This window comes from Equus przewalskii, chromosome 4 (assembly GCF_037783145.1).
Source record: "Equus przewalskii isolate Varuska chromosome 4, EquPr2, whole genome shotgun sequence".
Lineage (NCBI taxonomy): Eukaryota > Metazoa > Chordata > Mammalia > Perissodactyla > Equidae > Equus > Equus przewalskii.
Window position 1 is genome coordinate 35,687,992 of NC_091834.1, and position 13,169 is coordinate 35,701,160.

The window sequence follows — 13,169 nt, forward strand, 5'->3', positions numbered from 1 at the left end:
AAACTGGACAGCCACATGCAAAAGAATGGAATATCTTACACCATCCACAAAAATCAACTCAAAATGGACTAAAGAGTTGAATGTAAGACCCAAAACCATGAAACTTCTAGAAGAAAACATAGGCAGTATGCTCTTTGACATCAGTCTTAGCAGCATATTTTCAAGTACCATGTCTGACTGGGCAAGGGAAACAAAAGAAAAAATAAACAAATGGGACTACATCAAACTAAAATCCTTCTGCACAGCAAAGGAAACCATCAAAAAAAACGAAAAGACAACCTAACAATTGGAAGAAGACATTTCCAAACCTTATATCTGATAAGGAGTTAATAAGCTAAAATATATAAAGAACTCACACATCTCAACAACAAGAAAACTAACAACTCAACTAAAAAATGGGCAAAAGATCTGAACAGATATTTTTCCAAAGAAGATATATAGATGGCCAACAGGCACATAAAAAGATGTTCAACATCACTAATTATTAGGGAAATGCAAATCAAAACTACAATGAGATATCACCTCATGCCCATCAGAATGGCTATAATTAACAAGGCAAGAAATAGTAAGTGTTGGAGAGAATGTGGAAAAAAGGCAACTCTCATACACTGCTGGTCGGAGAGCAACCTGGTGCAGCCACTATGGAAAACAGTATGGAGATTCCTCAAAAAATTAAGAATAAAACTACCATACGAGCCAGCCATTCCCCTGCTGGGTATTGATCCAAAGAACATGAAAACATAAATGCATGAAGATATATGCACCCCTATGTTCACTGCAGCATTATTCACAATAACCAAGACTTGGAAGCAACCTAGGTGCCCATCAAGGGACGAATGGATAAAGAAGATCTGGTATATAGACACAATGGAATACTACTCAGCCATAAAAAAGGATGAGATCTGGCCATCTGTGACAACATGGATGGTATTCATGGTATTATGCTAAGCAAAATAAGTCAGAGGGAGAAAGTCGAATGTCATATGATCTCACTCATAAACAGAAGATAAAAACAACAAAAAACAGGGGCCAGCCCCATGGCCGAGTGGTTAAGTTCACGCACTCTGCTTCAGTGGCCCAGGGTTTTGCCGGTTCGAATCCTGGGCGCAGACATGGCACTGCTCATCAGGCCATGCTGAGGCGGCATCCCACATGCCACAACTAGAGGGATCCACAATTGAAAATACACAACTATGTACCAGTGGGGCTTTAGGGAGTAAAAGAAAAAATAAAATCTTTAAAAAAAAAAAAAAGAAAAGCAAACACAGAGAAAGAAATTGGATTGGTGGTTACCAGAGGGGAAGGGGGGAGGCAGGAGGGCAAAAGGGGTGATTATGCACATGTATGGTGATGGATTGTAATTAGTATTTGGGTGGTGAACATGATGTAGTCTACACAGAAATTGAAATATAATAATGTACACTTGAAATTTATATGTTATAAACCAATAATACCACAATAAAATATATATATATACCTGACTAATAGTGAAGTGAGACACAAAATGAGATTCCATCAGTATGTCTTCTATGTCTGTACCAAATTCCACACAGAAATTAGTCAAAAGGCTAAAAAAAAACTATAGTATTTTTGTTTTTTCCTTTTATTTAACTAACAACCTCTACGAATTGAGGGGAAAAAAGTGTGAAAGCAAAAGTGTAGACATAATCTATCTTGAAAAGACCAGAAGAAAGTGAAGAGGTAAGGGTGCCATTTGGGGAACACCAGAAACATGAAAATGAGCAAGAAGATACATAGGACCTGGTTATAACATTCGCCATGAGTGCCTTCCTCAACTCCTCAAAACTGATGCTGGCAGCTCTTTCCTATACCAGGTTCCTGAGTCAACAGTAAATAAACTAAGGAATAAATGAATGCCCTCAGTCCAAAGACCTCTTGGCCAGTTTAGAACACCTGTCTCCCAAGTTACCTGGTGGCCAATCAGACCCAAGACCTAGTCCCTCCAGAGATGATCCCTAGAGGACCATGATGACTGAGTCATAGCTCCTCTCTTCTGTCTCCAATGTTGGGCAACTGGGCTTCTGCTATCATCTCTTCCCCAAACCTCTCTAATAATAATATAGCCCTGCTATTCTATCTTGTTTGTGCCAAGCTCTTCTTGGACTATGTAAAGATTGCCTATTATTAAAGTTTGTGGCTAGAGTTCTGCCATCAACAGATTCTCCCTTCAATCTCCACTAGATTGTACTTCTGGGTGTGAAGTTTGTGGGGCATTACAGTCCATAAGGAAGAAGCCAACAGTCAAGTTTTGCACATGAAAGCAATCTTATTGGATCTTTAGCTACAAACCTTGTACCTATGCAAGCCTTAGAAATTAGATGATTTAAGGAGAGAAATGACTAGTTTAATAGACCAGTAAACCCTTTTATAAATACTACTCATGTTTTATTCCTTCCTGTAAGTTCATGATGAACAAATTCATTTTTTTCCTTTAATCTTTGATATCGTCCTAACACAGTTATTTGAAAGTCCTCAAGTTTATGCCAGCAATTTAGAATGTACAGATGGTTTCCATTAAAAAAATGAAGTTTTGCAGAAACAGCTGACATTTGGAGAACAGCAAAATGCAGTAATCTTAATGTTCATATTTTCTAGAGCAAAATTTTAACTTATACTAATGGTGGAAAAAACGGTAGAATGTATGTGGAATACTGAACTACTCTAGGTGGGGTTTTCAAAAAATTACTAATGTACTAAAATTTACTCTATCTGTCTAATGGTGAGAGATTCACTAGAGAAATTGTGGTTTATCCAAACAGAATTTCATACAACCATTAAAAACAATGTTACTGGTGAATACTTGATTCTGTAATTAATTAATTACTAAAGAATACTTAATATGTTCAGAATCTATTAGGTTAAAAAACATAAATATAGACAGCTTGATCTCAATTTAAATATATATGCCACATATCTACTCATATTACATCCATGTGTGGATATATTCTGCAAAGAAAAACAAGAGTGACCAAAATGTTCATTATTTATCTCTGGGAGATAAGATTATAGTTTGTTTTGTGTGTGTGTGGTTTATTTTCTATTTTTTCCACATTATAAACATGGATTTTTCTTTTTACTCATGAAAAACTATTACTTAAAATTTTTATAATTCAACTTTTTTTTAAGACTCTCCCCTAATCAGATTCAAACCTTAAAATATGTTAATCTTGCCTAACAGGTATTATCCATTTGTTTCTACTAAGAAGTTGTCCTTCCTCAATCCCCAAAAGAGGGCTGTATTCTACTTCTGTGCATCCCACATTCTCCTTGGCCACTGGCAACTGTTGCTGCTATATCATCTCATCAACCCAGACATAATCCTCATGACCAGCTGATGCCAATAAACTTTTATCTCCTCTGTCTACCTCCATCAAGTTCCTTACAGACTTGTTAGTTCCAAAGCAACACTTCAGAAAATATTCACATACAATTCAGAAGACTGAAGGAATTAATACTTTGTGCTTTAAGTCATAACAATAAAATTTACTCCCAATAATACTACTGTATCCATGCAACGCAATATTATTTGGCAATAAAAAAGAATGAAATACTGGGGCCAGCCTGGTGGCATAGTGGTTAAGTTCACACACTCCACTTCAGTGCCCTGGAGTTCAGAGGTTCAGATCCTGGGTGCTGACCTAGCACCACTCGTCAAGCCACACTGTGGAGGCATCCCACGTAAAATAGAGGAAGATTGGCAGATGTTAGTTCAGAGACAATCTTCCCCACAAAAAATATAGATAGATGGATAGATAGATAGGTAGGTAGGTAGGTAGGTAGACAGATAGATAGATAGATAGATAGATAGATAGAGAATGAAATACTGATACGTGCTACATGGATGAACCTTGTAAACATTATGTTAACTGAAAGAAGCCCATTACAAATGACCATATTGTATGATTCGACTTACATGGAATATTCAGAATTAGCATATTTATAGAAAGAAAGTAGATCAGTGGTTGCTTAGGGCTAGAGAAGTAAGAGGGGGATCATAGAGATTAACTGCTAATGGGTATAGGGTTTTTTTCAGGGTGTGCAAACAGACTCTAAAATTAGATAGTGGTGACTCCATAGCCCTATGAATATTAAAAAATACATTGAGTTATGTACTTTAAACTGGTGAATTGTATGGTATGTGAATTATATATCAATAAAGCTGTATTTAAAAATATTACTGCAACTATTTATTACAGCTACCATTGAACAGTTACTATGTGCAAGAAACCTTCTAGAGACCCTTTATTATCTGATTCTCACCAACTCTGAGGTCAATTTTTAATCTTATAGATGAGAAAACAAGTTCAGTGAAATTAAAATATTTACACAAAGTTGCAGAGCTAGTCAGAAATGGTGCACAGACATACCACTCTAAAAAAATGCCTCTTGAAAGCCGATGTTTTCTAAACTATGCTATGCCTGCCATTAAATAGCTGACTGGAAAAAATTATAAGAGTATCATTGACATACACACAGCCTTAAAAAAAAAAAAAAGCAGGAATTTTGTTTCTATCAGTGGTGGGAATAAGTTTTTTTGTAGCATTGCTGATAGGAAACAAGGCTTAAAAGATGAGCACCATTGTTATTTAATTCAAAATTGACATCAACAAATGCCTCTGGAAAACAATTAAAGCAATTAAGGTCATATGTGTCCTTTCTCTTTCAGTTTATTTCAGACGCTAGATTGTGAGTGTCTTCAAGATACAGACATCATCTGACTTGTCATTTTTTAAGTCAATGCTTCTAGAAATTCCTTGTTCTTTATTAGTTGAAATACCAACAAAATGTAAATATATAGAAACTATCACCATGGCTTTAAGCTACAGTCATTAGGCGAAAACACTCCTTTATTTAGATTGTATTACTTACATTTACTTTTTTATCCATACATTTAGAGGACTTTACAAATACTAATTTATTAGTCATTCCAAAAACAGAGGTGGATACAAAAGGTTATTGTAAGATGAAGAAATACAAACATAATACCAAAAGGACCGTATTTTGTGACTTCTTCACCTAAAATGCAACTAATCATCTATTTAGTTGCCATATTAATCTATTTGCTGCTGTAACAAATTATCACAAACTCAGTGGCTTAAAACACCACAAATTCATTATCTTACAGTTCTGTAGGTCAGCAGTTTGACATAGGTCTCACTCGGCTAAATTCAAGGTCCCAGCAGGGCTGCACTCCTTTCTGTGGGACCTGGAGGAGGACATTTCCTTGCCTTTTCCATTTTCTAAAGGCCACCTGCATTCTTTGATTCATGGCCCCATCCTCCTTCAAAGCCAGTAAAAGGGGGTCAAGTCCTTCTTACATGGCATCACTCTGACCTCTCTTACCTCCCTCTTCCACTTTTAAGGACCCTTATAATTACCCTGGGCCCACCCAGATAATACAGGATAATCTCAACCCATCTCAAGGCACTTAACCTAAATTTAACTGCAAAGTCCTTTTGCAATGTAACATACCATATTCACAGGTTCTTGGAATTAAGACACTGACGTCTTTCAGTGGCCATTATTCTGGCTACCATAGTTGCCCCTGTTTTCAAAGAAATCAGGATATGCCCATAGAAAATTGAGCCTAAGGGGGGGCGGGTGGCAGAGCATACTAATGGTTTGAATGGAGAATTTGGGATGAAAAATCCCTCCTTTTTGTCTTCATCAGAATTTTATTGGCATTATGCTTTGAAGATAAGCCATAATTAGATACACGGGAATAACAGGAGAAATAAGTTGCCATCCAAACCGTGAGGAAACAGAACTATCTAAATGAACCTGTCAACTTTTTAATCTAAACAGAAACCAGAAAAGCTTATTTGGTACTTTCTATCTTTCAACACATTGTTCTCCCTTGGCACTCAGGAACTACCATTCACACAGCAGCCACACCCATGTCACATAATCAGATGTTGTATTAATTCAAATTAGAGAAAACGTAGCTGGGAAGACTATACTTGAACATACTGACCAAGAGTTTTTATGAACCTTTAAAATATCAAGGACCAGCCCTGGTGGCCTAGTGGTTAAGTTTGGCACACTCTGCTTCACTGGCCCAGGTTCAGTTCCCGGGCGCAGACCTACACCACTCTTGTGTCAGTGGCCATGCTGTGGCAGCAGCTCACATACAAAAAAAGAGGAAGATTGGCAGTGGATGTTAGCTCAGGGTGAATCTTCCTCAGCGAAAAAATAAATAAAATATCGAAAGGATTATTATATATGTGGTTAAGAAATCAAACCTCTCCTTTTTGAAAGGTCCAAATTCAAAATGCAGTATCGCTGTATTATTATAAGACTTTTTTTTAACTCCCCAGAGCAATGTTCTATCCAATGTTTAACTTTTTCAATTTAGCTTTATATCTTTTTTGACTCCAAGATAGAAGAGTGATGCTTGATGTACTCAAGTTATAGCCAGCATTTACCAATTCTTTGATTCGATTTTTTAAAGTATTTATGCTTGAATCCAAAATCCGAGGATTTTCAATTATTTGTGAGATGCTAATTTTTTCTTCTATGAGGCAGTCTATTTTATCATTAAACTTTCTCTCCCCCAAGAAGATCACATCTGGATAGCTTAAGACAAACTTCTGTACCTCTTCTTCAGTACACCCAAGAGAAAATAGCTTCTCTTTGATATTTGTATAGTTCCTTCTGGCATAGTCATTGGAAAGGTCTAGGATTTCAGCTCCTGGACCACGTATCAGAATGAGCAGCTCCTCATTGTTCAAGTTGAAAGTTGACTGCAAAAACTCAATGTTAGCTTTTACCCGTTTGGTGCTCTGACTTAAGATGAAAGGGTTTTTTAAAATTATCTTCCTGACAAAATCTGTGGGATCATTGTGACCCAAGGACAAACAGATTTCTTGCAAAAGTTCAACCATCTGTTTATTCAGATCAAGACTATTGGAAAAGGTACGTGGGGCATTGGTCAACAATCGACAAAGGCATTTACGGGTCAATCCAACTGAGTAGAGGAACTTTATATTATTCTCTAAGTTTAGGTTGTTATTGGACCGAAAAAAGGATTCAGGAGAACGTTCCAAAATATTTACAATTTCAAGGTCTGATGTCATAATTCTTCTCCAAAGATCCCACCGTTTTGAAAGACTTTCATGTGTGCGTGTTATAGCTCGTGGATATCTTGATATGATGCTAGCAATCACTTCTTCTTTAGCTCCTTTGGACAGAAGGAACATCTTCAAGTCCTGCTCATTAGTACCCACCCTATTAAAAACTCCAGGCTGTCGTCTCTTCGCCATGTCAACATCTACTCCCATAGTAAGTAAGTTATGCAGTAGTTCTTCATTCTTCAAAGGCTCAGCATCTGCACTACCATACTTCACACCAAAAAGCCTAAATGAAACTGATTTAAAGAGCATTTCTGCTGAAAATTGGATCATCCAACATCTTGAACCAAAGAGAAAGTTACTTCTCATACACAAGAGGTTTCTTGGTGCCATAACGGTCAGGTAGGCCAAACCTTTTGGAATGCTGTGTAAAACAACATATATAATATTATACAAATGAATGTGTTAAACAGCTAAATGATCCTATAGGCATCAGGATCATTTCTATGAGAAAATATCTGTAGTGTTAGCTCTCCTGATGCTTTGGTAACAATTTCAGTCACCGCACTCCCAGCACTCCCACTCCCTAGTTCACTCCTTCTGATTACCTATGGCCTGGGGCTGCTTCCATTCTTAACATAAAGAAAAGCAGAATAGCATCATCACTGCCCCAGAATTACTCCTGCCTTTCTCTTTCTCTTTTTATTTTGCCTTGCCTACCTTGGCTACCCAAAACCAGTTGCCCCTCTCCATCTCTGCTTTATCCTCCAGGTTTCCAAACCTTTGGCTTATTCCTGCTAATTGATGCTTTCAATTCTGCCTTGTCTTCCAACTTCCCAGATCTTTAGCCTTGCCCTTGCCCACAGATACCAGATTTCTTTGCCTCTGTTTTCAAGTCCTGATTATCAAACTCTAAATCTAGCCTTGAAAACCAACACTTCAGATTACCTAATTTCCACCTTAAACACCTTGTTCTAGATTCACCTTGTACTCTTTAAACCCATGGTATCATCGAGTCTTAATTCTTAGCTTATATAGAACTCTAGTCAACAGTTCCTGATCCCCATCTCCATCTCACTCAGTTTACCCTAATGTCCCCTTGGTCGTAACTCAACAACTCCAAACCAATTTTCATCTTCAAAATGATCTAGTTGGGATATTTAATCCATATAGTCCATCACATGTGGAACTGTGCTGTGAAATGGCAAATAAACATTAAAAAGTTACTTTTAACATTCTCCTCCACCCCACCTCCATATATTACAAATGACTGATCCAGAGCTCTCTGCATCTGTTTCACAACACATACAACTTCAAGCAAGTGATTAAAACCTCTATAACTCAGGGTCAGCCCAGTGGGGCAGCAGTTAAGTGCGCATGTTCTGCTGCGGCAGCCAAGGTTTCGCAGGTTCAGAGCCTGGGTGCAGACATGGCACCACTTGGCAAGCCATGCTGTGGTAGGCATCCCACATATAAAGCAGAGGAAGATGGGCATGGATGTTAGCTCAGGGCTAATATTCCTTGAAAAAAACAAACACCTCTATAACTCATTTTCCTGATCATCTAGAAATGGACATGAAATGTATGAGCTTATATATGATAATCGTCATAGGTCCCAACTAAAATGAGACTTCCATTTATAGGAAATATTTTATGAAGAAAGCAACAGAAAAGTGTTCTTCTGTTATTCAATGTGTCAGATGACTTATGTTCCTGAGCTACTTGTGGTCTTAGTCACACAAAAACACATTTTTTTTTTTTTAACTATAGTTTCTCCTTTCAGACTATATACCTGTGACAATTTAGTTCTTGATTTCTAATTACTTACAATGGGCTCTGATTAAAGGAGGGATTTCCCTTTCCCTCTCTCCTAATTAAGCATAAAATAGAAAATTGAGATAGATGGTTCCAACTCACTGCTAATATCTCTGTGCTTGAGGTACTGCTTTCAAGATCGATATTAAAGAAATCCTCTGTGTCTTGCCTTTTAATTACTCCAATTTAACAAGAACTTGGATTATGCCTACAGGTTGGGAGCACTCTTGGAGCTCATATAATCTACAGACCCTCAAAGAATTGAAAAAAGATTCCAAACTATAGAATGAAGTAGCATTCAAATGAAAATGCAGGACACTCACAAAGTAGTCATCAAACAACAAAAATACATTTTAGATTGCGTTATGCTCTGAGTTCACTATTCTTCACTTCTCCATAATACCACACACTGCTCTGCAACTACATACTCTTCCAAAAACGCATGAATTTAGAAACTTAAAAATAAGATACTCCTAACTACAGAAAGAAGGCTCTACCTTGCACAGCTCAACAATCTGTTCTCTCTTACAGATGCTCAAGAGTGACCTCTACTGGATAATGGGACAGAACACCGACGGCTGTACATGAGACTAGTGCCTTGGAAAGAGAGGTGCAAGATAATCCAATGGGACGTAAGAAGAAAACAGTAAAACTCCAACTTTTATTAGTCTTGGCCTTTTAAAATATCTGATTTTTATATGTGTTTTATAATGTATATAATATAATCGCACTATAAAACAGAAAATATAACTAACCAGTATATAAATATACATATATTGGAGGTACATGTATAAACCTTTTTTATTAAGATTGTACACAATCAAAAAAGTCTGAAGACCACTACTCTAGACAATACACTCTCTTGAGATTTTTAGCACCATGACAAACAGAGCTGAACAAGCCAGAGAAAGTTCAAAAGAAATTCTACTGATGACAGACTAAAAGTGAAAGTATTTGCCAAATTTATTAAGAAAAGAGTAATAAATCTATTAAAGTTTCTCTTGAATCTGTCATAGGTAGATTTTGTCTTTGTATATAATTCACTCTCCATGGAATTATCTTTCACATGAACTAACACATCCAAACCAAACTGAACATCTTTCCCAGCCCCCAAACAAAGTAGCACTCCTCTGATTAATGAAATCACTATCACTATTCTAATAGTTGCTCACATTAAAAAGCTAAAAGTGAGCTTTGCTTTCCTCCTCTTCCTCAATAATGATGTGGATTTAGCTTCTTCAACATCTCTGAAATCCAACCTCTCTACTTTGTTATTCTCTCTTACCCAGACTATAAGAGCCCCCAATTGGCTTCTCTGACATGTCACTCAAAATTGCCATCACAGTATACTTGTAAAACAAAGATGTGATTATGTCCCTTATTCCCTGATTAAAGACCTCTACAGCTCTCCCTTAGAAAGCAAAATCTTCAGGCTGACCTTCAAGGCTCTCACCACACCGTTCCAACTACCTTTCTAGCTATCTCTTCTATTCTACAACCTCACAACCAAGCACCACTGCTTCTCAAATCTCTGGTCCTAAACATCCTCGCCCATTGTTGTCTCCCTGCCTTTGTGTAAGCTGTTCTCTCTTTTGGAAAAGCCCATCCTCCCAATACCTATCCACAGTCCAAGGTCTCATTCAAATACCCTCTTCCCACAAATCTTTAACTTAACAAATACTTCCTATTGAAGAGAATCATTTGTTTAATAATAATTTATTACTGAGGAATCTAAAACTAAGTATTCTATTTATATAGGAAAAAAGAGCTGAACTGGATGTAGAACTGGAAACTAAAGTTTGGTTTTGATTACAATACTATAAATGCAATAAATTGGCCCCCAAAAATGGTATAAGCCTAAAAACAAGGTAACTAATAACAACTGTTGGTGAGCATATGAAGAAATGGGGGAAATTCTCAAATCACTGTTGGAAGGGAACTTGGCACCATCCATCCTTTCCTTTAACCCAGCATTTCCACTTCTTAGAGATTATCCAAAGGAAATAAAAGGACAAGAATATACATTTGTTGTGAAAAAGAATGATCATCACAACATCATGTGCTATAGCAAAAAAGATGAAACCCTATTGGCCAGCAATAGTAGAATGATTGACAAATTGTGGTACGTCTATGCAATATAACATATACAGCCTGATATTTAAAAAAAAAAAAAAAAAAAGGCAGATCTAACACAAAAGAAAGAAGTCCAAGATATTCTCAGTAGCAAACTGCATAATATTATGGATAGTATGGATAATGCCACTTATATAAAAAGGGGGTGGGAGGAGCATCAATACATACAGAAGGAAAAAATGAAAGTTATCTCTGAGATTAATGGGGGCTATGTACTATTTCTGAAATATTGTGACATGACTTAATGAATATGTGTTATTTTGCAATCAGACAAGAAATTAAAAACAAATTAAACTGGCTGAGGGGTGCAAAAACGTAATGGAAAATATGTTACCTTTATCAATTTTTCAGTTTTCAACACAAAAAAAGTTAAACCTGAAAAATATCAATGATATTTCACTCTCTTAACACCCAATCCCCATTCAAGACATTCCTATGACATGTAGCAAAGTGAATAAATATTTAAACTGGCTAATACAAGAAGTACCAACTGCCTCAATCTACAAATTTCAAAAATAATATTTCATAACTTATTTCAATCTATCTCTCAAACTGACGTTTTTAATTAACTAAAATCATTATTCCAAGGGCTAAGGTCCAAAATCAACAAACATACTGACAATCTGTGTACTTGTAACATGTGAGGTCTAAAGAAAAAAGGATTTGCGGTACCTTCTGCTCCACAATTCACCTGATAAAGGAGCTTTTAACACAAATGGTTCATCACTGGGCCTACGGTACTACATTCCAGCTGGTGTTCTTTTGACAAAACAAGCTAAGTTTAGATACCTTTACAGCAATGCATTTCTCACCTCATTTGTCTTAAAGAAAGAGGACTTTGCACTTCTCCAGAAAAACCGGAAAATAGCTGTCCCTGGAAATGGCAATAAAAATCGGGGGGAAGACAAAACAGTATCAGGACTTCGAAATACAAAATAAAAACATCGATCCCAGCTAACACTGCATAATGCTCTCGTGAGACGCATAACTTCTTGCATACGAAGCATCTGCCTCACAGATACTGAGAAAGAACGGCAGGTACACTCCTGAGTATGACGGGAAAAGGAATCACCGTATGATTTGTAAAACCGGAGCTAAGCGCTCCACATACACTGACTTAAACCCCACGACTTAAAAGGTAGGCATTATCTCTAAAATTATAAAATCGGAAAAAGAGCCAAGCTACCTTACTAGTTTGTCTTAGCTAGTTGAAGCATAAGTTTCAAACCCAGCTGAGTCCTTCTTAATTCAAACCCAGGTAATTCCACGGGTTCCATTCCATGGGTTCTTCCCATCCCTCTCCCTCCCACAAGGACAACGCTGCAAGAGGCTGCGCGGGAACAAGAGTCCATACCAGACCTGCTCCCGAAAACATAAAAGCACAGCAACGGCTACCCACCCACCTCAACCCAGACTGTACCCAACCGCCACACATAGCTTTACTTCCGCTTCTGCGGCGTGGAGGGGAACAGAGCGGCGGAAGTGGACAAGACTAACTTCCGGCCACGGGCCGCGCGCGCAGAGATGGCGTCGCCCGCCTTGCGCCCCCCGGCGGTCACGCGGCCATCCTCCATAGCCCGACTCTAAGGACCGGCAGGGGGAGGCACGAGACTGCACCCAGCGCTGGACACCACAGTCTGGGGTGGGTTTGGGAGGGCTGGTTTGGGAGGGCGGGGCCCAGGGGCCGAGCCAAAGCCAGGGACGTAAGATTGCTGCGGGGATCCAGTTGCCTGCTGACGACACGCAATAGGAAAGTCGCGATTATATACGTAAATTTTGCAGCCTAATAGAGTAATTACGCTTATTATTGTGGTTAACACGATGCAGACGAACACCTCAGCGTTTGTTGCAGGAAAACGCGTGCGATCCGAAGCTCATAATCAGTCCTGAACTACCTTGGAAATCCTGGAGTGTCGCTGCTAGTCCAAAGTCCGGTGTCAGTTTTCAGGCTGGCTTGATCTTGAATTCTACTGCAAAGGAAGAATTTCTTGAGTTACCCTCCTCTGTATAGGAGCATAGTAGAATTTTTTTCATCCCATTTCTTGCACCAATGAACTAATTAATGTTTTGTCCTCACTCTGGACTCTAGATTACTGTTAGATGGTTTACTGTTGTCACTTTGTTTTGAAT

General features: G+C 37.9%; 1 protein-coding gene and 1 long non-coding RNA gene across 13 annotated transcripts in view; one reads left to right on the plus strand and one right to left on the minus strand.

Moving 5' to 3' along the window:
* The window catches only part of LOC139083017 (uncharacterized), a 39,380-nt gene extending 29,790 nt beyond the window's left edge, over window positions 1-9,590 (plus strand). Inside the window, exons 2-3 of the long non-coding RNA XR_011539499.1 lie at window positions 7,199-7,302; window positions 9,438-9,590. This is a non-coding gene — a long non-coding RNA (uncharacterized lncRNA). The remainder of the gene's footprint in view (window positions 1-7,198; window positions 7,303-9,437) is intronic.
* MTERF1 (mitochondrial transcription termination factor 1) overlaps window positions 1-12,560 on the minus strand; it is a 152,367-nt gene extending 139,807 nt beyond the window's left edge. For 3 of the 12 annotated variants that reach the window (XR_011539491.1, XR_011539492.1, XR_011539493.1), the window contains exons 1-2: window positions 12,443-12,560; window positions 11,852-11,913 (exon numbers count right to left, since the gene is read on the minus strand). Coding sequence is in view for 8 of the 12 variants with exons in the window: in XM_070617455.1 (XP_070473556.1) it covers window positions 6,348-7,515; window positions 11,852-11,913; window positions 12,394-12,474 (1,311 nt within the window). In the remaining 4 variants the exon portion in view is untranslated. Of the gene's footprint in view, window positions 1-4,670; window positions 7,516-11,373; window positions 11,415-11,851; window positions 11,914-12,225 lie in introns of those variants that run through there. The other 9 variants (XM_070617459.1, XM_070617458.1, XR_011539494.1 and 6 more) reach the window with 9 other exon arrangements.
* Window positions 12,561-13,169: the final 609 nt, after the last annotated feature.